Source organism: Dasypus novemcinctus, chromosome 1 (genome assembly GCF_030445035.2).
Source record: "Dasypus novemcinctus isolate mDasNov1 chromosome 1, mDasNov1.1.hap2, whole genome shotgun sequence".
In the NCBI taxonomy this organism is placed as follows: Eukaryota; Metazoa; Chordata; class Mammalia; order Cingulata; family Dasypodidae; genus Dasypus; species Dasypus novemcinctus.
Genome location: NC_080673.1, coordinates 11,814,694 through 11,840,123, shown reverse-complemented (window position 1 = coordinate 11,840,123; position 25,430 = coordinate 11,814,694). Strand labels below are relative to the sequence as shown.

Sequence of the window (25,430 nt, the reverse complement as noted above, 5' to 3'; positions counted from 1 at the left end):
CAGAACCTTAGCTCCAGTCCACTTCCCATGGCCGTCTTTCTCTCTGTGTCTGTGTCCCCTCTTCCTTCTTATCAGGACACCAGCCATATAGGATTCAAAACCCACCCTAATTCAGTAGGACTGTTTTTTTTCAAGGACATACCAGGGAGCAAACCCAGGACTTCATACATGGGAAGCAGGTGTTCAACCAACTTGAGCTACATCTCCTCCCCCCAGGATGATTCCTATTTTAACTCCTCTCATGCCATCTGTGACAACTTGGTTTCCAAATAATTCTCAAGTACAGGGGATGGGACTTCAATAGAACTTTTTTGAGTGGCACATTTCAACCCATGACACCTATCATTTTAGATTTTTCACGGTTTGGCTTTGCTTACTTCTCTTGGCCCCATCTGCCCACATATGTCCAGAGTTCTTAAGAATATGAGGTTCTCTCACATCTCCTGGCTATGCAAATCTACTTTTTTCCTTCCATCTGTCTGGAAAAACCTCTTCCCCTATTCTTCACCTGATGAACTCTTACTTATCCTCCTTCACAATTTTGTTGTCTGGGAATCCAGGCGCCTACCTGTGTGTGCTCAAAGTGCTCTAAGAGCTCCCTCTATCAGAATACAGGTGTTTTCTTACCATTTCTCCCTGCACTGGTCTGTGAACTGTTTATATCTCTGAACTTAATCTGTATCCATGGATCTAGCACTCTTCCTGAAACATAGTAGTTGTCTACTAATTGCCCTGATAATTGTGTTTTTGAACTAAATGTTGGACTTCATGAGAGTGAATACACTCTCCAGTGACTTTGCAGAAGGATGTTACTCCAAGATTAACAGAAGATAACTTGCTTTTCCATTTCAAAAGAGAAAAGACACGAATTCTCCCAGCCTCTCTTATGAAAAGGATTCCCCAGCAAGAGATTATTTCCGGTATTTTGTGTTTAATAAATATTTAGTCATTATTTGCTCCCAAATTAAGGATCATGTTCAGAAACTACTTTTACTTCTATAATATGTTAAACTTTTAAAAATTAGTTCCACAGGAAAGCTGGCAAAGCAAATTAAAAGACCACACTCATAGATTCCACAACGCTGTGAAAACGCGAGGTGTTTCAGAGCAGTTTCATTCATCACCCAGGAGGGCTCGGTTGATTTTGCAATTTAGATCTTGACTTTGCAAGCAGAAAGCTGTTCCTTGGGCACTCCCAGCCTTGAAGATGGAACAAAAGCATCTGATTTGTAAAGTTCTAACCTTTGGTATATACTTGAGACAATAAAAGTGTCAAAACTGTTTCTGTTGCTATGCATTTCATTACTCTTCTGGTAGTCTAATGCAGAAAGTTTCTCTTAATGTGTAGAAACAGGAGACTCTTTTGTAAATACCACCGAACACACCTGCACATAATGCTCACTAATGATGGTTCCTTCCATTCAGAGCTCGGATTAAGTGGGTGGTGAGAAGGGATGAATATCATCTTTCGACTTGTTAAATATATCCAAGAAATTTATGTAAAATACAGAAATTAAGGAAATTTTCCCCATGCTACATTTTTGTCATTCCAGCTATGAATCTGCCCACAGACTTATAAGGAGAAGAGGGAAAATAAAGATTCATTATGCAAATATGTAAAAACTTATATTCTAAATGAAGATTTTTAGATGGTCTTTTAAATCCCATACGAGGTATGGCTACATGCTTTCTTTTTCCCTAAACCACTGTTTCTTAAGTTATTATTAAACTATTTGGTTGAGGACCCATATAACGTAATTGATGCTACTGAAATTATCTGGCAAAGATCCTTGCTAACCCGGTTGAATCCCAATTCTGTAACTTGGGGTGTGTTACCTAACCTCTCCAATACTTCAGTTTCTTCATTCATAAAATGAGGAAGACAATAATAGTACCTACCCCAGAGATTTATTTTGAAGTTTAAGTGAATCAATATTGGCAAAACACTGAGAACATTGCCTGGCACTGAGAAGCACTACTAAATATCTGGTATTGATATTAGTGAAAATGGAGAAATTTTGAACAAAGGACTTTTCAAAGTGTTATGAACTCAACATATTTTAAGAAACTCTATCCATTTAATATCAGCAAATGTGATCCATTGATTCCTTAATGAAGAATAAGCAAATATGGATACTACCTTGCACCTTGGGTTCCCCTCTGCAGCTTAAATGGAGTTTTGGATTTCAGTCTTAATGTGCAAATATGGTGAATATGCAGGATTGGGGATTTCTACCTCTGCTCAAAAAGTTTCATTAGCCACCTACCCTTCCAGGAAAAACAATTCTACTTTTCATTAGCCTAGGCTTTCCAGAATATGGTTCCTTGGGATCTTTCTGGTGTAATCTCCCCTACTCCACTTCCTCACACTTCTGCTTGAACTGCTCTGTCTCAGATATATCACAAATTTTCCTTTATTGCCCTTGCTTGAAATTCTTTTACTCGACATTTCTACTTGCCTATGGTCCCCACTCCTTAAAGGACCTGCTTAATTCATTTCTCCTCTCCGAGCATGTCCCAAACTGTGTCTCTTCTGAGTGACCAGTTCCTTCAATGAATTTCCATAGCATGTATCCCTTTTGCACTAAGCATAAGATATCAGTTCCTTTTGTACATTTTAAAATGCAAATATAGTGGTTACATTTTCATTTCCTTGTGTGCCAAGACTCCTCTATGTCACCTTGTAACCTGGAGTCAGACTTGGTGCCTCGAACACAGCAAGCATTACCTGATTTTATTAATAGAAATCTTTGCAAGCAAAATCTACAGTTTTTTTTTTGTTGTTGTTGTTCCCACCCATCTCCTTTGGAGACAATTGATAGACTTTGAAAGGTGTTGAAAGATATACCCTTTCAATACTTTTTTTCACTAGTACTATGTGCCTATGTGCTGTATGCCAGCTACTTGAGGTTCTGAAGAAGCTGTCTGTTTCAGTGTTCTGGATGTTTTAATTTCATCAACGCAGCCCTGTGTTGTTAGTGGAAAGAATTCTGGTCTAGGAATCAGAAAATTTGGGTTCCATTTATCTATCTTTGTTAGTACCTACACGTGATCATGGAAAATAACAACGGGCCTGAGACTAAGTCTCTTCATCTGGCCTTCCAACCATGCAGGGTTATTGTGAAGATAAAAACATTTTAATTAATGTACACAAATGACTGCACATGTGATTGGATTTATTTCCTTAGGAATACAACTAGTTTACTAGCTTATTGAGCTAATAAAGATATTATTCTATGGGGTCAGTGAATAAAACTAACAATATATTTTTATAACACTAAACTCTAGAATGGGCATCAGAAAACATGAAATATCAATTCATAAGAATGGCACAAAAGACACATACTTAAGGCTTCTCTTTTGGATAACAGAGAAGCCCAGTTTTTTGTCAACCTTAAGGTAATAATCATAAGTCAAAGGGCATCCTAGGTGCTGGAGGAAGTATAAAAATGAGCAGGATCCTCACTCTTCTGTATTCAAGGAATGAGAGTCTAGTTGGAGAATAATATGTACCGAGATAACTCTAATGCAAGGTGAAGTTTGGTAAATTCTCTGTAAGAACCAACTTTAGGAGAGAAGAGATTAATTCTGACTGTATCTTGAAGTTTCTTGGAAGATACGTATTCCATTAGGCCTCAAAAACTAGGACAATTTCAAGAAAGTGGAATTGAGAGGGAGTTTTTTTTTTTAAGGTGAGAATAACAGCATGAGCCAAGATTCTAAAAGTAAGTGTCTATTCTAGAATAGCAAGTAGAATTTATAATTTCCAAAGTGCTTGCACGTACGTTGTATTACTTGTGAATTGAGCAGTTACATGGAGGCAGATAGGAAAGGTACTCATCATTTTACATATGAAGAAAGGGGGTTTTAGAGAAAATTAATGACGTATAAAATCAACAATTAATAAAGGGTGCTTAAGAAGAAATGGTGCTTATGAAGATTACTCTGTATGGTAGTTTGAGGCTTTTATGAACCCCAGAAAAATGATGTCCTTTATGCTAATCCATTCCTGTGGATGTGAACCTAATGTGGATAGAACTTTTTGATTAGGTTACTTCAGTTAAGGGCCTTTTGATTAGGTTACTTACATGAGGCATGACCCAGGATAGGTCTTAATCCTCTTATTAGAGTCCTTTATAAATGGGATGGGGGTGATATAGCCAAAAAAAGCCACAGGAGAGAGAAAGTCAGAGGAAGCCAGGAGCTAGCGCAACAAAATCCAGAAGAGAAGGGAGACCAGCAGATGCTGCCAGGTACCTTGCCATAGGACAGAGGGGTCCCAGATCTCCGGCAGCCAGTCTTTAGAGAGAGAGCATAGCCTGATGATACCGTGATATGGACATATTCACAGCCTCAGAATTGTATGCTTTTAAGCTAATAAATCCCCACTGTAAAAGCCAACTCATTTCTGGTATATTGCATTTTGGCAGCCTAGCAAACTAAAGCAAATGGTAACACTACAAAAGGAAAAGTGCCAGGCACATAGAAGTGGGAAGGTTACTACCACTGGCTGGGTGAAAAGTACCGGGAGTCCACACCAAGGCAGGCTTGCTTGCAAAGGGGAAGGGATGACTTTTGACAGACACCGCCAACATACACTGCACGTGACTCTGTTCTTGATTGGATGTAAGGAACGAGAGGCAAAGAGGAGTATCATATAGACTTATAAGCAAACTTCGGCTTGGCTTTGCAGGTCAATCAGTGAAATCTTAGTGTCTTCAGTGTCAGTGCCCAACTCTTACTCAGTTCTCTGAGGAACGGTAAAATCGCATTCAGCTTGAACATCATCTCTGAGGCAGATGTGCACCAGTACACAGCATCTAAATAGAAGTCTGTGGTGAGTAAGGTACATGGAGGGCAGGATGCTTTTAAAATATGTCCACAAATTCTTTGATTCTCTTTCCTTCAAGCTTAATTCCTGTCCCCTGGAGTGCAGGCTGTACTTAAGACTGACAGTAATGAACAGAAAAAGGAGTAAATGATGCTGAGTCACTTCAGGGACTCAGGACTAACGGGCATCACAGCTAGCTCCCTGCCCTGTCTCTTGAATCACTCACTCTAGGGGGGTGTGAGAAGAGAAACTGAGGCCTCCGCACAAAGCCTCAGGAATGAGCCATCTTAGTGGGGGATCCTCCCGTCACAACCAAGCCTTAGGTACTGCAGTCCTGGCCAACATTTTGCCTGGAACCTCTTGGTAGACGCTGAACTAGAGGCACTCAGGGAAACCACAGCCAAATTCCTGATCCACAGAAACACTGAAGTAAAAAATGGGATCATTTGTTACATAGCAATAAAAAGGTCAAAGCAGAAAATGTGTATAGGACTAACCTCTATCAAAGAGCAGAGATTTTAACTGAATTTAGGGAGCAGGATTCTCTCTTCATTATTTAGTGACATTATCTAGAAAAATAAACGAAAGTTAAACAAGGGTGTAAAGTACAAATAGTACTGAAATTGGTCCAGCTAACTTTTTTTTTAAAATAGGCACATCTATTTTTTTTTTAAAAGATTTATTTATTTATTTAATTTCCCCCCCTCCCCTGGTTGTCTGTTCTTGGTGTCTATTTGCTGCGTCTTGTTTCTTTGTCCGCTTCTGTTGTCGTCAGCGGCATGGGAAGTGTGGGCGGCGCCATTCCTGGGCAGGCTGCTCTTTCTTTTCACGCTGGGCGGCTTTCCTCACGGGCGCACTCCTTGCGTGTGGCCCCACACGGGGGACACCCTTGCGTGGCTCGGCACTCCTTGCGCGCATCAGCACTGCGCATGGCCAGCTCCACACGGGTCAAGGAGGCCCGGGGTTTGAACCGCGGACCTCCCATATGGTAGACGGACGCCCTAACCACTGGGCCAAAGTCCGTTTTCCCATCTATTTTTTTTTTAAGATTTATTTTAAAAATTTATTTATCGCCCCCACCCCTTGCAGCTTCCTTGCTGTCTGCTCTCTCTGTCCATTCGCAGCATGTTCTTCTGTGTCTGATTGTCTCCCTTTGTTGCGTCATCTTGCTTCATCAGCTCTCTGCAGGCACGGGCTGTCAGTTCTCTGTGGGCACAGGCCAGCCTGCCTTCACGAGGAGGCCCTGGGCTGTGAACCCAAGGCCTCCCATAGGGTAGATGGGAACCCAATCAATTGAGCTACAGCCACTTCCCACCAGCTAACTTTTGACCACTAATCTCTCCCCATAAACAGAAAGATTTGATACTCTGAAAATTTTCAAATTTAGTATCTTCAAATTCAAGTCTCCAGTCCTATATATTCTTCTGGTGTAACTGCAGCACAGTGATATGCTTAATAAATCCCCCCAAAATTGAGAATCTGTTTCAATGTGCTATATTTCAATTTTCAAAAAGGAATAAGAAAGAAATATTGTTCATAATTTATAAAATTGCAAGTAGTTATTAACTTCATCTATTTAAACATAGGTGCGTGCATACATCTTTGTGTGGGTTTGCTGGTACATTTGAAGTTATACCTTGCCCTCAAATTTGTATAGAACCCTACCTTTTACAAAGCAAATTTAAACAGCACGCATCTTGGGGCATCCCATCACAACATGGTTTCATGAGTTTGGATAGGACTCCTGTAGCTCAGCTCTCTAAAAATGAAGTTTTGTAATATAGATACCAAAATATATTTAGCATGCAAAGCCAACTTTTCTAAGATATGCTAAAACCTAGAGGCGAAAAACTATAGCAAAACTGATTGTTCTCAGTCCTCTAAGTTCCTTTTCTCCCAGCCGCGCCCCAAAGAGTGCATCCAAAAAAGCGGAGGCCTGCCGGTCTGTGACCATTTTGGATTTTAGGATTGAGGACACGGACGAGGTCCCAAAGTGTGGCAACACGTGCTGAGTAGCTCCAGAACAAGCACAAAGCCTTGAAGCAAAAAAAAAATTTGGAGCTTCTCAAGTCCCGATTTCCTCTGCTCTTAGAGTTCAGTCTAGGTGGATCTGCTCCACACACCCTGCACTTTTTGTCAAGAATCGCCGGCGCCGTCAGGGCTGAACCAACGCGACCCGCACCAGAGAGGGGCGTGGCGGGGGCGTGGCCGAGACCGGGCGGAACCCCGGCATCGAGGGAGGGGCGGGGAAGGGGCGTGGCCTAGACGGAGCAGAGGCGGGACCGAGACGCGGCAGGGCGGGGCCGGGGCGGGGCCTAGACAGAGCGGAGGCGGGGCAGAGACGCGGCAGGGGCGGGGCCCGGGGCGGACCCCGGGGCGGGGCCGGGCGCGCGGGAGATTTGAACTTCCTCTCTGCGGAGCTAGTACAGGCGCGGAGGCCAAGTTGCGCAGCGTTTTCCCATCTGGGCCCCGGAACTCCTGGGCCTCAGGGCAGGCTCCGGAGATGGTGGAAGGCCCAGGATGCACTCTGAATGGAGAGAAGATCCGCGCGCGTGTGCGCCCAGGCCAGGCGGTGACCGACCTGCGGGGAAGCGCCCTGCAGGGCCTGGGGGGCCCTGGGTTGCCACCAGCAGCTTCCGTGGTCTCTTGCCAGGTGAGCTTTTCCCATTAACTTGCCAAGGAGCCGGCGGGGGAAAATGGAATACCCCCTCCCCCGGCACACCAAGTTCCAAGATCCATTGTATTATCTCTTGGCTCTGGTCCAGTTTCTCAAACTTGATCTAGAAAACTTTACGGGAGCGAGGGCCTCTGCAGTAGAAAACTACTGGCGCGCTGGGCTGATGGAGATGGGGATTGATTGACTTCCACGTCACCCTCATTTACTTCTTTATAACCCGGGGAAAGGTGGCTTCCTATGTCGGTAGCTGCATTTTCTCCTGTTAATATGATCACATCTCTGCAACCTCTGACATGTCTTTTTTCCTTCCCTGCCCTCCACATTTTTAAGGTGTTAAGCTTTTAGCATAAAATTCTAGCTTCTTATTTGTCTAATATTCTGAATTGATGTGTATTTCACAAGTAACGTATAATTCTAAAATTGAACATAGAAAATTGAGCACTGACTTTCCCACTTAACTTATTATTGCCATCTAATGAAAGGCCAGTGAAACCCAGTTCTGGTTCCCTTAAGTGCATTAAGTTCTTTTTAAAATAAATGTAGCACAGCTTCTTCCCACTTAGGCATTCGTTGTAAGTGGTTTGGCATTCATTTGGTAAGAACTCAGAACTTGTACTAAAAATATTCTGGTTAAGGGCATCGTGCTTTAAAAGCCCTTTCGATGTGTGGATGGTTGTATTTCGTGGATGCATGCAATATTGTGCTGTACTTCAATTACTACTGCAAAGCTTCCTTCCTAGACTTTGGTTGTGGAAGAAAAAGCTGCCTGCTACAAAATTTTTAGCATATGCTTACAACTTGAAAGAAATGAGTTCCCTAAGTCTGAGAAAATATATTTCCAACCATGAGGAAAAAATGAGGATGTACTGCATCTCCTTCCAATTGCCCTTTTATTTTATTTATTTGGACTTTACATGTCAGTAAGTACGCCCCACCTATTCTTTTACGGAAGTGTTTCTCCAAATAATTTCAGGGTTCCACAGAAATGGATCATGGGCTGGTCTGTTGAAAGTACTAATGCTGATAAAAATCACTCTTCCCCCCAAAATTTGAATACTTAAGCTATCTAGGGAATGCATGAGAAGCAAACACAAATGCTTCCCCTCTAGGAACCTATACACTCAATGGGGAGACACACAGGCGTGCATTAAATAATGGCATAAAAAATTTAAATTGGTGAGTGTTCTGAAGGAGACGTGCAGTCCATGGTACTGTGAGGACTGTTAGGAAGGTCAAAAAGGGCTTCCTTCACTCAAGGACTCAGATGTGATCTTTTTTCACAAGCCTTTCCTGTTACTTTACCAGAATTGTAGTTGGTGCTGGGGTTTAGTGTATACCCAGGGGACCTGAATCTCTGGACTGACCATATGATAGCCAGGCCCTGAGCCTCAGCAGACTCCTACCCTCTGGTTTATTGGACTTACCCCACTCAGCTAACATGGAGGTGAAGAAGGTCAACCACCACACCAGGGAGCCAAGAGCGCCTACAGCTGAAAGCAGGAGAATTGCATCCAGCACCCACGTGGAATCTAAGCCCCCTCTTGATATAGATGTGGAGTGGACACAACCATTCCAAGAGCCACAGGATGGAGGAATAGAGTATGGATTAGAGTGGACTTACTGATATTCTATTCATGAACTATTGTGATTAGTAATCGAAGAAAATGTGGCATTGGTGTGGAGACAGTGGCCATGGTGGCTGCTGGGTGTGGGGAATGGGAGGAAGAGATGAGATGTGGAGGCGTTTTTGGGACTTGGAGCTGTCCTGAGTGGTGCTACAGGGACAATTACCGGACATTGTAAGTCCTCCCATGGCCCACTGGGTGGACTGTGGGAAAGTGTGGGCTATGATGTGGACCATTGACCATGAGGTGCAACGATGTTCAGAGATATATTCACCAAATGCAATGAATGTCTCATGATGATGGAGGAGGTTGTTGTTATGGGGGGAGGAGGGGGATGAGGGGGGTGGGGAATATATGGGGACCTCATATTTTTTTAATGTAATATTAAAAAAATGAATAAAGACAAAAAAATAAAAAGAAAGGCTTCCTTGGGTAAGTAACCATTAAGCTGCAGTGTGAAGTCTGAGCAGTCAGGACATGCAGAACCTGAGCCAGGGTTGGCAGGCAGAAGGAAAGCAAAGGGAGAGAGCTTCAAGTGTATGAGGAACTGAAAGAAAAAACCCAGGATGGTTGGGAAAGGTGGTTTGAAGTAAGACTGGACTGGCGGGTAGGAGCATGCCACGCAGGATTTTGCAGACCAGGCTCGGGATTAGTATTTACCCTCAAAGTAATGGGAGTCTTTGAAATGCGATAAGATCCGTTTATGCTTTGGAAAGATGGGTTTACCTTGGAAAGGGAAAAGAAGCGACTAGAGGAAAGCCAAAGTAGAGGCTGCTCCCTCAGGAGACTGCTGCAATAATCTGGAGGCAATGGGACTAGAGCTTGGATGAGCCAGTTGGTGAGGGAGAAGAAAGGAAGAGAACAGAATCCCTGTTTTGGAAGTAAAGGCAATAGGGCTTGGCAGTGGATTTGCTGTGGATATGGTTATGGATATGATAACTTAGGTCATTCAACAATGTGTTTTATGTTATGTTTTATGCTAGCTCCTGGGGATCCAAAGATGAATAAAATAAAGTTCCTGCTGTGCGAATCCAGTCTGTTTTAATAAATGTCACCTCAATTGGTATTTAGGTCAAAAGTAACATGGACATTTCCTTCTGGATTTGTTATGATTATCTGGTGGCAAAGCCTGAAGTGCTTTCAAAGCACTCTCACATCTGTCATTGCCTTTATTCCTGAGAAATAATAACCTTATGACAAAGGATTAACCTCATGCTACAGATGAGGAATGTGAGGCTCAGAGAACATTTAAATCAGTTGCCTAAGATCACATAACAAGAAAGTGGTTTAGCCAGGATTTGAATTCTTTCTGTTCGCCTCCACTCTCAAGCATGTATAGCGCCTCTCAGTAATAAAAGACTCAGTAGAAAAGTAACCAGTACAGGGGTAGGCACATCATATTGCGTGGTATGTAGTAGTGATCATTAACTAGAGAAGTGAGACCTTGGATTTTTGGTTATGTCTGCTACCATTTTTAGTTATGTTTAAATTAAGTCATGATCAATTCTCTTATTTACTCTGATAATTCTTTTCTGAAGGCTTTCCGATGGCATGTTAAGATGTGCAGGCTCATTTAAAGTAAGGGCATCATTAAGGATTTTTCAACTATTAACATCACTTGGTAGCAAGACCCAACTAAGTTGCAGCCCACAAATAAGAAGTCATGCACTTAAAGCCATTACGTCTGGTATCTTGACAGAGGGGTATGAAAATTTGGATCAGGTCAGAACAGGAAGCTGGTTCTTTGGAAACTGGGTTTTCAAATCAGTTGGGAATTAAATAATCTCTTGTGGTGTTTGGTAAAGTTCCACATATTTTGCTACGGCTTCATGGTCTGAACCTTTGACCTTAACACAAATTTCTTTTGTAAACATGAAGAGTTTTTGCATTTTAGAAGACTGTTGGAACCATAATAAATTTCACCAAAACTTTGTAGGTTGTCACACCTCAGGCAGGATCATTACTGTAACAGACAGATTTCATGTTCCCTTGTTATTTATGCCAGAGAGTTAAAGCTATTTAAATGTTTTCTGCTAGTGGCTTGAAATGATGAGTTTTCACAAGGCAGCATTTAAAAATAATTTGATAACTATTTGATAACTGCATACTGTATTCTTTACAGTGCAGTCAACATGAAAAAAAATTTACAAAGGGAGTTAGAGAAATATTATTGGGACATTTAAAAAAATGACTTAAACTTCAGATAATCATGGTGTCCAAAACAAAAAAACCCACCTCAGTAACTATTGCCATTATAAACCAGTTACTTTGTCATATGTTCTAGTTTAAAGCTCATAAAGAGCACACTTAAATGCATGTGTCAGACAGCTTATCTTCATTTTGAAGAAAAAAGTCTAGCCATAGAAGATCCCAGCATCTGCTAGTCATGTATGCACTATATTATTTCTCTAAGTTTTGATCCACTGTCTTGTCAGCATAAAATTATGCAACTGTGTAAGTGCATCTCATAAAACTCAGCTGGAGCTTGTGGAACCTTATGGTTAAGAAACAATATTGGAATATAAATGAGTATGTCTGGTTAATGAGCTGTGAAGAGTCAATCCTCCCGTTTTAATTGTTGGGTGGATACAATATTTTAGTGAAATCAGTATGTAATCTGCATGTGTTTTCAGTCTCTTTCACAAAACGGAATGAAACAGTTTATTTACAAGCATTCATTTCATTTGTAACATGATCCTCTGGTTATTCCCATCACTCTTTAAGATTTGATACATGTATTTATTTATTTTTCTCTTCCCTTCCCTACCCCCCCACCCCCAGTTGTCTGCTCTCTGTGTCCATTTGCTTGTCCATGTTCTTGTCTATTTGCTTGTCCATGCTCTTCTGTGCAGTTTCATGTTGACTGCACTGTGTCCGGGTTCAGCAGCACCCGGAATCTGTGTCTTTCTTTGTTGCGTCATCTTGCTGTGTCAGCTCTCCGTGTGTGCGGTGCCATTTCTGGGCAGGCTGCACTTTTTTCGCACTGGGCAGCTGTCTTTATGGGGCACACTCCTTGTACATGGGGCTCCCCTACGCAGGGGACACCCCTGCATGGCAGGGCACTCCTTGTGCGCATCAGCACTGCTCGTGGGCCAGCTCCACACGGGTCAGGAGGCCCTGGGTTTGAACACTGGACCTCCCATGTGGTAGGCAGATGCCCTATGTTGGGCCAAATCTGCTTCCTGATACTTGTATTTAATATGCCATTTAATATGCCAGCTATTATTTACCTTTTATATACTTCAGAGTGTCATGAATGGAGTAGGCATTCGATAAAAGTTTGAATGAATAGATGGAGAAGAGCAAAGTTTTGAATAGTGCAAAATGATTAAGGATTTAAAAATAAATTCACTTTAGAGCCTATGTAATTTGTGTAGATTTTGTTATTTATATTATGTAAAAACTTCTACAGTAAAATAAGGAAGCCAGACAGTAGAAGTTTTACTCCTATTCTCCACTTCAAAGTGGAAGAAGAAAATCATAGCTCCTTTTATTGCCATTATTTGAAGGGATGAGCTAATTGACAGTGATTCATTTTCCAGGTAAATGAAGTTCTTTCCTTTAAGTATCCAAAGGGGTTAAAAATATTTTCTTAAAACATGCATTATATACTCCCCCACCTTCTTAAATGGCTGCTGCTGATGGAGTTACTTTAATGACTCAGGATAACCATTAATTTATATGGAATCAACTAATGAAGGATATTGTTAATGTGGGAAAATGTGGGAGGTGGGAGGAGCGGGGCAGATGGGAATCTATTTTTTATGTGACATTTGTATAATCTAAGTATCTTTAAAAATAGAAAATAGAAAAAAAAAAAAGATATAGAGAAGTCTGGCCAACCTCTTATATTCTTCAAGATGAGGAAAGTAAGGGAGGTGATTTTTCATGGCGATTGAAGCTTTTTAAATAATACTAACACATTCAGTGTGCTGTAGAGAAAAAAATATTTGATCACCTTGATTTTGAATTCCAGCTCCTTTATAACTTCTTCATCCGAAGATGCGTATACTCACATTGTAATTTATTTAGTCAGGATTAAATTAGAGGACATATAAAACTTGTAGTTTAGTGTGCAGGAAAATAAACATCCTAGTAATTGTGTGTTACTTTTTTACTAGCCAGGGCTTTCTCACCAGACCGATTTATCTGAGAAACAGCCTATTTCTTCATAAAGTGTTTGTAATCATTTGGGGCCCTCAAATTATGTACAAAGCATTTAGTCTGGGAAAATGCTTAAAGGTTCTGCTCGTACAGAATTGACGTTTGTATTTTGATAACTTCTATCTTGCTGCTTAGGGAGCATTTTAAAATCAGGATCTTTACTATGTTCTTGATGGTTTAGATTGGTACTTATATGGACTTTGATTAAGAAAAGGGTATTGTGGGTGGGGAGAAGCCTGTGGGAAAAAAAAGGAGGAGAGAATATGCAAGTAAATACGGTATTTTTTTTTTTTCTCTGTGGGGAAAATATGTAACTGCACTATGGTTGAAACATTTATCTATGGAAAAGTCTCATTCTGCTCTGAAAAGTTCATCTTCCCTCTTCACCCATGGATAGGCAGGATAAATGGTAATCAGCACCATAAATCATGTGCTGTCTCTGAAAATATATGTTGTTTTGAAGATTTCATATTATTAAGCCTCTTGAAAATGGGAAGGTGAACCCTTCTCAATCATACTTAAAATTGTGGCACAGGAGATTTTCGTCTCCATTTCAGAATTAAAAAAAGGATGAAATGTTCAAATAATAGAGTAACAGGATTATAAGGGTCAACATGAGAAAGTCAAGTGTATGTTGGGCAGTCGTGTTTAGTTAGAGCAAAGAGAATAGGCTTGTGGAAATTAAATTTTGAATTTCTCTTGGTGACTGAAACTTATAGAAAGAGGTGATAACCCTAGATTCTACAGGCGTACACGTGAATATCTTGTAAATCTTAGATTTATTGCAAAAAGCCTTGCCTAGTTTGTAGACAATAGCTCTCAATAGAAGTGGAACTTGCCATCACTGGTATGCCAGAATTTCTCCTTAAAATGGGTCTTTAAAAAAAAAGCAACAGTTAGAACATATAAGCAGGTGCTTAAGGCAATCATTCATACATTGAATAATTTCTTTTGTGCCCAGTATATTATCCAGACCTGATTAATTTAGAAATGTTGGTGGAGGACTTTGAATTAGGTGACTTGGGTCACAGTGTCTGTTTGATAGACCACTGAATAAAAATGTCCCTAGGTATTATTTCTCTCCAACCAAAAACTGAAATAACAGAATAGATGTTTTTAAAGCTAACATTCAAGTGCTAAGGAAACATCTCAACTAAAAACCACACTTTAAGACTGGCTGCTGAAAATATATCCCATCCCTTCCTAAATTAGCTCCTTTTATTGGATGGGAAATGCTGTTAAATATGGTAGCCTTCTTATCTATAGCTTTGGTAGTCATGAGAATTTGTTTCTATTCTATTTAGATCTCACAGCATCGCAGATAATTGGAAAGTAAGAGACTGGGGTATTAATAACTTTATCAGAAGTTGAAACCAATGGTGGAGTAGAAATTTTTACCAGGAAATTGTGGGAAAGTGAAAGGACGATGGGGATGTAGAGTGGGAAGACAGGATGCCTGAACTTGAAAGTCTTAGCGGAGACGCGAGGAGGGGTCTGATGGGTGGTACACATGTTTACTGAACCCCAAGCATTGTGTGACACTCTGGGAGATATTAAACAAGATAGTCACGGTCCTCATAGAGCTCAGAGACAAACAGGGTAGAACCAGAAGTCATAGATAAATAATACTCCAGTGTGGAATGTATTAGGACGGCGGGTTGTAGGAAAGACTGTTAAATTTGGCAGGTAGAAGCCTCAAGATTATTCTGTTGCCCAGCTAGGGAAATATTAATACCTGAGAGAATTAGAAAAAATGCATATGTGAACAAGGAAGAGGCTTTGTTAACGTTTCATTTCAGTTCTTAAACATCTAATCAAGTGTAAAATACTCGTTGCCAAACATATTCAAGCGAAGGTCACACAGTATGAGCATGTGGAACAGTTGCTGCTGCACCAAGGTCATTTAATAGTTTGAGATCAGTGTTTTTCTCCACAAGTGAATATTTCTCTGCTTGTGATCATTCTTCCACTTGCCCTTCTTTCGACATCTGTGTTGTAATATTCATATCCATCGGGCCAAAACCGTTTTTTTTCCTACATTCATAGAGCCTTTAATTTCATAACTGTTTCAGCTTTGGTTTTTTTTGATGTCATATTGTATGCTGTTTTTAATTATGGAGACGAGGGAAAAACAGCAGTAAAATAAGACAGGTGTTACACCTTTAAGGATTTGCTTTGTGGTTTTCTTTGAGGCTCTGTCAGCCAAGACAACATATTTCACATTTCATTGACAGCTGTGTGAAGAGATTTAATGGTCTCATGCATTTTAAGTATATTGGCCTTTATATTTTTGGATTCATCCTCCTACACACAACAGAGTTTATTTACAAGGGCATATATTCCTCTTTGTCTTGTTAATAAGTGGCCTAGTAACCATAAAATTTTGGAGGGCCATCTACAAAGGCCTTCTTTTTTAAAAATGGCCAAATTCTTGATGAGTAGTACAATTAAACTTCCAAAAATTTCTGATAGTTGATAATAGAGTTGGAGGGCATATCGATGTTGGTTCCCAGATAATCTGTGATACCTTGAGGGATTAATCCAATCCTGGAAATAAAAACTTTTTGCCCTACTCCCCTTTCCCCCCCAAAGTTGGTTAGAGAGGATGTTTCAGCTGGTTTCTCCATAAGCTATATAAGGAACCAGATTCCCCAAAGTGTAAATTCTATATAATCCAAAGGCAAACTCTTATAGGCCCAATTAGCACATGATTAGAACTTCCCTGGGGAAAATCTAGAATAGAGATCGGGATCAACTAGATTTGACTTTCTTCTTTTTGCTTGCTTGCTGTCTGCCCTCTGTCCATTTGCTGTGCATTCTTCTGTGCCAGCATTTATTTTTTTAATTTATTCTCGCCCCCCGCCACCCTTTGTGGCTTGTGATTTTGCTCTCTGTGTCCATTCGCTGTGTGCTCGTCTGTGTTGTTTTTTTTTTCACTTGTCTTGCTTTTTTTGTTGCGTTACCTTGCTGAGTCAGCTTTCAGCGGTGCTTGCGGGCTGGGCAGCTCTCCACAGCGCATGTGGGGGACCTGACTTCACAAGGAGGCCCTGGGACGCAAACCCAGGGATATGGTAGACAGGAGCCCAACTAACTGAGCCACAGCTGCTTTCCGAATCTCTTATTAATAGACATTATTAAGAGCCTGAGCATTTTAATATTTGGGCAAGAAGAGGTAGAGGTTTCCATTAAGAAGCCATATTTTTCCTATCTTTTTAGCTGTTTCTTTCGATTGATCTCTTCTGAAATGTACACCATATAGTAGTTTAAGAATAAGTGGTACAAACTTGATATAAATTGTACCCTTGGATATTTTGGTTAACCAATTACAACAAAACCCGGTGATGCAGAATGGTTGTAACTCAGGGGTTGAGCATCTGCTTTGAATGCATGAGGTCCCAGTTCAATCCCCATACTTCCTTAAAACAAACAGACAAAAACCCAGTGGTATATTACTGCTGAATTAAATATTGGTGCTTTAATAATAGGACAGCTTTCAGTGACCATGTCCAGTCTAGTCATTGAACAGTGAATCCTTATAAAGTAGAAACCTTGCACCCAGATAATTGATTGGGTTTGTAAACCCATGGAATAAAATAATCAGGGAATATTATAATCTATGTAAGCACAAACAAGAGGACTCCCTTTCAGAAAGGGTTAACCCCATCAACTGATTAGCATTTAGTTGGTGTGATTTATTAAGAATGCCTCATGTGGTCCTATCCCATAAGATTTTCATGAAATTTTTCAAAGATGTCTTTTAGCAGAACCCAGTGTCTACAATGGAACTAGTCATTGGACTGACTGAATGAGAACACTTGGAGACATGATAATCAGAACCTGGCAAAACAGTGATTTTATTATTTGCTACATACTACTTTAGGAGAGCCAGAGTCATGTGGCCTACCTTTCTTTCAGTTAGTGATCTTGATTCCTATTTCACTGAAAAAATGAAATCATTCACAAGAGAACCACAACCTACCAACCAGCATCTGTGCCCATACACTCTCATCCTTTCTGATACTAGGGATGGACTGTCCATGACCCTATCAAGACCAATACACCACTTGTGTTCTTCAAACACTCTTTTTGACTATTGAAGACATGGTTCCAGCTATTCTCTTCTTTCTCCTGAATGATTAATGTTTTCCTCCCTACTGAATATCTTTAAGAAACATGTTTCTTAAAACAAAAACCCTTGACCATACTTCCGTTTAGCTACCAGTCCATTTCTCTGTTGCCCTTTACAGCGTTGGGTATCCACCCTGCTCTAATTCCTCTCCTCCCGTTACCTTGTTTAAAAAAAAAATTGTTTTCCTTTATTTTTAAAGAAGCTTTAGATTACCTAAATGTTACATCAAAAATATTGAGGATTGCCATATTCCCTCCTTTCTCCCCTTGCCACACTTTCCCCATTAACAACAACTTTCATTAGTGTGGTACATTTGTTACAATGCATGAATACATATTAAAGTATTGCTACTAATTATGGACTATAGTTTACATTATGGCTTACACTTTACACCACATAATTTTATAGATTTTGACAAAATGTATAATGGCTTGTATCCAATATTGCAATGTCATGCAGGACAACTCCAATGTCCCCCAAATGCCCCATGTTGTACCTATTTTCCCTCTCCCTCCGTTTAGAACCTCTGGTGACCACTGTCTTTATATCAATGTTACAAGTTCTTCCACTATTAGAATAATGAATCAACTTTGGTCCATAGTTGCATTCCCACCTTACGTTTGTTCATTCCTCAGTCTTGAGGATCCAGGGATGGTGATGCCCACTTTGCTTCTGATTGAGAGGGGACTTAGATCCCATGGGACAGATGGATGGAACTGTTTTGCTTACAGACATGCATACTCTGTTTTCTGGGATGCGCATTGTAGATTACCATCCTTTTGTTAGTTGTCCTGGGTGAGTCCAATAAACTTGAGAATAGGTGTTGTCTGCAACTCTGCTGAGATTCAGAGCTCAATTGGCATATGAACAGCCATTTGAAAAATGGGCAAGAGATTTGAATAGGCACTTTTCCAAAGAGGAAATACAAATGGCTAAAAAGCATATGAAAAGATGCTCAACATCACTAGCTACTAGGGAAATGCAAATCAAAACTACAATAAGATCAATTTAATACCTATTAGACTGGCAGCTATTAAAAAAAAACAGGACTACAAGTGTTAGAGAGGATGTGGAGGAAAGGGAACACTCATCAGCTGCTGGTGGGAATGTAGAATGGTGCTGCCATTGTGGAGGATGTTTTGGTCGTTCCTCAGGAAGCTAACTATAGAATCGCCATTGTCCAGCAATCCTGCTACTGGGTATATACCCAGAAGAATTGAAAGCAGGGAAATGAACAGATATTTGCACAGCAATGTTCATAGTGGAATTATTCACTATTGCCAAGAGGAAGAAACCCAAGAGCCCATCAAAAGATGAATGGATAAGCTAAATGTGATATATACATACAATGGAACATTACTCAGCTGTAAGTTGGAATGAGTATTGACACACATGACAACATGGATGGACCTGAAGACCTTACGTTGAGTGAAGCCAGCCAGTCACGAAAGGACACATTTTGTATGACCTCACTATATGACCTAAGTATATTGAACAGACTCACAGAGGTAGAGTCTGGAAGCTAGGTTATCAGGAAACATAAAGGGAGGAAAGTGTGGTGAGCTGATGCTCAATATGGCAAAATCCATGATAAGGTGGAGGGGGGAGCTTTGTATTAGATAGGGGTGCTGGTGGTACAGGGATGCAAATGGGGCTGATGGTTCTGGAATATGAGAGTGAGCAGGGTGGGGGGATTGAGGTGGAGTATCCATGGAACCGTGGGGAGAGTTGGAGGAAGGAACAGGTGAACTCTGGGGATTTGTAGGTCTGTGGTTAAAACTTCAATGGTGGGAATGTGCTCTTGGCAAATATGGCAGGGGAGGGTTACTTGTGCAGTGGGGGTGGGGATGATATGTGGGGAAGGGTGCACATGGGACATGCTTCTATGGAATACGTATATACTTATCCTATCATAGGGTGTTATCTCAGTGGGTAGAAACACACACAATAAGCAGGAATATATTAAACTCATATCCTGGGGAGTCCTGCTATGTTCTCAAATAGAGGGGCAAGAATCTCTCGTGTGCATAGGCAGTGCCTAATAAAAAGAAAACAGACCAGTATGTTAAACTCCCATTTCCTCTTTTTTTTTTGTTTTTTGTTTTCACTTTCAGAGATGTTTTAGATTACATATATGTTATAATAAAAATATAGGGCATTCCCACATACCCCACCCTCCTCTAAACTATAGTCCATGATTAGTAGCAGTGCTTCAGTATGTGTTCATAAGTTGTAACAAATGTCCCATTACCTCTTAAACCAGGTTTTTACACCCTCTACCACTTCTCTAAAACTCTGTTATTAATTACCACTGTATTGCTAAATCCAGTGGTCAAGTCTCTGTCTTCATTTAATTTGGTGCATTAGCAGCCTTTGATATTCCTTCCTTGAAACATGTTTTTCACTTGACCTCTAGGATACCACACTTGCTTGGTTTTGCTCCTATCTTGCTGGCACCTTCTAAATCTCCTTTTATCCCCAATATCGTAACACTGGAGTGCCCCAGACCTTGCTTCTTGGACCCCTTCTTGCCTTGCTTATACTCATTTCCTGGTGATCTCATCCAGTTGCATGGCTTTAGAAGCCATTTTTATATTGATAACTAAGCAAATGCATAACTCCAGCCCAGACTTTTCTCCTGAGCTCAAGACTCATATATCCAACTTTCTCTACTTGGTTATCTCATAGACATCTAATCTGAACATGTCAAAAACTGAATCTGTACTTCCTTTCCCAACTTCTTTCATTTCAGTTGATGGCACTTCTATCTCTCTTATTGTTCAGACCAAAAATAGATCATCCTAGACCCCCCTCTTTATCTCACCTCTCACATATTCAATCTAGCAGCAAATTCTTTTTCCTCTACCTTCAAAAATGTCCAAAAACCTGACCATGTTTCACCACCTCCACTGCCACCATATTGGTCCAAATCTCTTTCATCTTTTGCCTGCATTGTTGCAGTCTTTTAAGTACATTTCCTGCTTCCATCTTCAACCCTCTTAGCCAAAATTCCATTCAGTAGCCAGAGAACATTTAAAAAGGTAAGGTAGATCACAGCTTTCCTCATTTCTGCCAGAGAAGAGTCTAGTCTGTAGAGTGGACCCTGGGGGCCATTTTTCTAATTACTATTATGTATCAGACCCCATCTATGTACTACTCTTCCTCTTGTCCTCCATACTGTAATCACACTGGCCTCATTGCCATTTTTTCCAATGCAGCAGACACACTCCCACCTTAGGGCCATCCTTCTGCCTGCATTGTGCCTTTTTCCTTCTACTCCTTTAAGATTTGCTCAGATGTTATTTCCCACTGAGATTATGACTGTCTTTTTAAAAATTACAATCCAGATCCCTCTTTCTCAATTTCAATTTATTTTCAAAATGTTCTAAATTACCGTATTGATTGCTTATTGCCCCCCCATCCTGCCTAGACTATAAACTTCATGAGGGCAACAGTTTTCAATTGTTTTATTCATTGATATATCCCTAGTACCCAGAACAAGGCCAAGCACATAGTAGGAAAAAAAAAAAATTTTTTTTTTCTAAAATGAAAGAATCCAGTTAAGCAGCCGAGCATGGTCCATTTTTAATGGGGAGAACTGTCTTTGCAGACAATACGTACCACCTTTGTTGTCAGCAATATTAAAGTTGTAGACAAATCCCAGTGAATAACATGAACTGCCATAGCTGTTGGCTGTCAGAGTTTTAAACTAAATGGTGTGCATTTTTCTCAAGACTGTTAATTTAGCAGACTTCACATGAGTCAACTGGGACTCGTTTATTATTTTATTAGGCGTTGTGGCAGCACCATCTAGTTCAAGGTTACTTTGTCTCTTCACCAAGAGCCATTATACAATAAAAAATCAGAATTAAGTAGAGAAAGGAAGGTCTGAGCAGAAACAGACAAATAATGAGCGAATGTAACTTAGTCACAGGGCTTCCCAACTTGGGAAGTAGGGCAATCAGATTTAGGGCAATCTGGTAACAGGGATGCGGGAGCTAGCAGAAGTTCTTAATTGGTAAGTCAGATATTGGATAGTTGTTGAGTTTTTGGATTTAATTTGTGGGACTTAAAGGGTTATGGGAGAGTAAAGCACTAAGATGGCAGTAGTAGCCAAGTCTCTCCCAACCAAGAAGTCAGGAAAGCTACTATGGTAGGTAGGCCTGTATATATGAAATGGGGTAAAATTCATCCCTTGGCCTCTGCTGGGAACCCTAACAGAAGCCAGTGGACTTTTAACTTTGTTAAAACCCAGATGTGGGAGGATAGAATATTGTTGGCATTGGTATGGTGGGGAAACAAGGGTCTGAAACATTAATTTAAAATGAAGCTTAAAAATGTAAGACTGACTCAGAGATCCTATAAATATAAACCTGATCTTTGTTGTGGCAAAGCTACTCAAAATATTTCCATATCAGCTCTGTATAGCATCATAAAAATGTCCTGGCTAGTTGAGAAGAACATTTTACATACTAATTGTTTGTCTTGGAGTCCTCCGTGGACCTATTTATCTTAATCAGCATTTGACTGCAAGAGTATAGAAGTAGCTTAAAGTCCTTTTTTGTTAGACAGAAAAGCATGGGAAGCCTTAGTGCTTCTTAGTTCAGGACTCTAACAGATTCATTTCATATAAACAAAGGCAAGGTGAGAGAATGTTCTTCCCTCCCTGAGTACTCAAGCTTGCCTATCCAATCATTGATAGGACCTAGAGTCCATCCAAGAAAGAGAAGAGAAAGCAGAGGCAGATGTTCTGAGGACATAATAATTCCTGATGCTAGAGTTTCTCACAGATTTTTTTTGAGATTTATACAGAGCTAGAAGGCTATCACTTTTACTCCTTTGCATGTTTTTCACACTCAATTTTTTTTAAACTTTATTTTAAAAGTGGTTTTATATTACAAAAAAGTTACATTGAAAATATAGGGAATTTCCATGTATCTTCTCATGTTTTTAAATTTTTTTCTTTATTTTTAAAGAAGCTTTAGATTACATAAATGTTACATCAAAAATATAGGGGATTACCATATATCCCACCCCCCTTCCTTTCACACTTTCCCCCATTAACAACATCTTTCTTTAGTGTGGTACATTTGTTGAAATTGATGACTAAATAATGAAACATTGCTACCAACCATGATCTATAGTTTACATTATGGTTTACACTTTACATCAAATAATTTTATAGGTTTTGACAAATATATAATGGCCTGTATCCGTCATTGCAATATCATGCAGAACAATTCCAATGTCCCAGAAATGCCCTATGTTACACCTATTCTTCCCTCTCCTCCCCTTAGAATTTCTGGTGACCATTGTCTTTATATCAGGGTTACAAGTTCCTCCATTACAAGAATAATAATAAGTCAACTTTGGTGCATAGTTGTATTCCCACCTTATGCATGTTCATTCCTCAATCTTGAGGATTTGGGGATAGTGATGCCCACTCTGCTTCCAGTTGAGAGGGGGCTTACATCCCATGGAACAGATGGATGGAACTGTCTTACTTAAAGTTGTAGATGCTCTCTGTTTTTTGGGATGGGCAATGTTCATCATCATCCTTTTGTTAGTTGTCCTGGGTGAATCTGATGAACTGGAGAGAAGGTATTGTCTGCAACTCTGCTGAGATTCAGGGCTCAATCAGCATAAGAATAGTTGGAATATTTAAGTCTCTGGGATATGTATTTAATGGCTATAGTGCTAATTATACTTTCAAATCAAAGGGGCAGACGAACCATGTGTAGGAAAATTATAAATGATTCCAACTCTGATAACATTGGGGAGATAGATATACATATATACCAAGGTAAGGCCCACCAACAGGATGCTGATTTCCTGGGGTTGTCTGCCCTTCCTATCACTCCTAGATGTCTCTAGAGCCTTCAGGAGAACCCCTGCTTAAGGCACTGTTCACTGTGGCAGTCAGTGAGATCCTCCTGAGACATATAAGCATAACCTCTGGAATGACCTCCTGATTCACTATGAAGTCTCTTAGCCATAAAAGTTCATTTGCATTTAATATTTCTTCCTATGGTCAAGCCTTTTTCCGAAGGCATTGCCAATTGGCGCTTGATAATAATCCCTTGGTGCCAGGGAGGCTCATCCCTGGGAGTCATGTCCCTCATTGAAGGGAAGATAGTGTGTTTATATGCTGAGTTGGCTTGGAAAGAGGCCATATTTGAGCAGCAAGGAGGCTTTCAGGAGGTAACTCTTTCTATATTATACTAGTCTAAGTTTCAATTTCACAAGAACAATGTTCATAAGTATAAGCATCAATATGAAAGTCCTGTCATATTGGTCTGTCCTCCTTCACTAGGCACTGTCTGTGTACTCTAGAGATTCTTGCCACTCTGTTAGAAAATGTAACAGTGCTCCCCAGGATGAGAATTAAATATGCCATTGGTTACTGTGTGGATATCACACCCCATGACCACATGAACACATTCATACTCCATAAAGGCATGCTCCAGGTACACCCCTCTCCACACATCCCCCATCACTGACATCCCATACCAGTGATCCTCCACTATTCATTGGTCACTCTAAGCCTGTGATTGATTTACCAGTAGTTATTATGCAAGGAAGGGATGTAAAGTGAGTTCCCTGAACTTAAGGTTAGTTGGATAATTGGCTGCCACCATTACAAACTTGAATGGTTTTAGTGGGTGAATAGTTCCTGTTCTCAACCCTTTTTTTTAAAAATCTCTGTTATCCTTTTGAACTAAGTAATATTTTTTTCCTTTTTCTTTTAAACTAGAGCCAGTTTGATAAAATAAAGAATAGAGTAGACACGTCATCTTAAACATTTAGGATGACAGATGTCTGTAAACCAAATAATTGAGAATCACTGATCAGGAAGTGGATGTAGCTCAAGTAGTTGAACGCCTGCTTCCCATGCATGAGATCCTGGGTTCAGTCTGCAGTATCTCCTAAAAAAAAAAAGAAGAAGAATCACTGACCTGTATCATTCTAACTTAAGCAGTAGAAAAGTTATGATTTGCTTCTGGGCTCTCCACAGAAAGCTGTTCTATAATTAACTCCTTTAACCCTCCCCCACCTGCCAAGATTTCATCCAGGATCTTCTGAAGATGTTAACGATATGGGAGGATATTACTTTAGATCAAGAGTTAATTCTTAACTATGTGTAAAAATAATTTTGTATTTATTGCACTTTTATATTAGAGTTCTGTATATATGATAGCTTTAAATTATTTGTTGAATTTCAAGTATAAATTAAATTTTTATAAACATATCTAAAGGCTAACAAATAATGATACAAGAAACGCTTGTATATATACAGCCCAGTTTAAGAAAGAGCATTGCCAATATTTACCCCAATTCCATTTCTTTCTTTTCCCCTACAGGAAAACCTATATTTTATGTTTACACTTTCCTTGATTTTCTTTATAATTTTCACTACATATATTTTAATCCTAACCATACATTGTTTAGTTTCGCATCATGGGGGTAAGGGGTTGTGGGTTTATTTTTCCTTTATTAATGTTGTCATCAGGGAGGAGGAGAGGAGGAAGGTGTTCTGTTAGATTTCCCTACAAGTGGACCCCACGCCTTATCGTGGTCATCTATGCCCCCACAAGCCTATGAAAATTGCAGCTCTCATTACCTGGGTTCAGTGAATGCTTTCGTGGTGAACACTGGCTTCAGGGATCTGCTTGAGGTTCTTTCTCACTTTCACTGGGCTTTTGACCTCTTATTGTTATTCCTTACTTGCTTATGAGTTCATCAATGCAAGTGAAAGTATCATGCATTTTATCTTTTATCCATCATTTTAGCTGCCTTTATCTGAATGTTCTTTCAGGGAACTTGCTACACCTCTGGAAATGGGAAGACTCATATTCTAGTTTTTTAGTTTTAAAACATTCACATAGTTTACCTGTGCTTTCTTTTCATCTGCACAGTGACATATGGTCCTGCAAGAAATTCATATCAATTGTCAGTTACATTTTTGCTTAATTTTTTTGGCCCCTCTCTTTTTAAATGACTGCA

General features: G+C 40.1%; 1 protein-coding gene across 1 annotated transcript in view; it reads left to right on the top strand.

The window, feature by feature from the left end:
• The first annotated feature begins 7,268 nt into the window (after positions 1 to 7,268).
• NEIL3 (nei like DNA glycosylase 3) overlaps positions 7,269 to 25,430 on the top strand; it is a 78,645-nt gene continuing 60,483 nt past the window's right edge. The window contains exon 1 of the mRNA XM_058306067.2: positions 7,269 to 7,484. Within this exon, the coding sequence (XP_058162050.1) occupies positions 7,335 to 7,484 (150 nt within the window). The 5' untranslated portion in view covers positions 7,269 to 7,334. The remainder of the gene's footprint in view (positions 7,485 to 25,430) is intronic.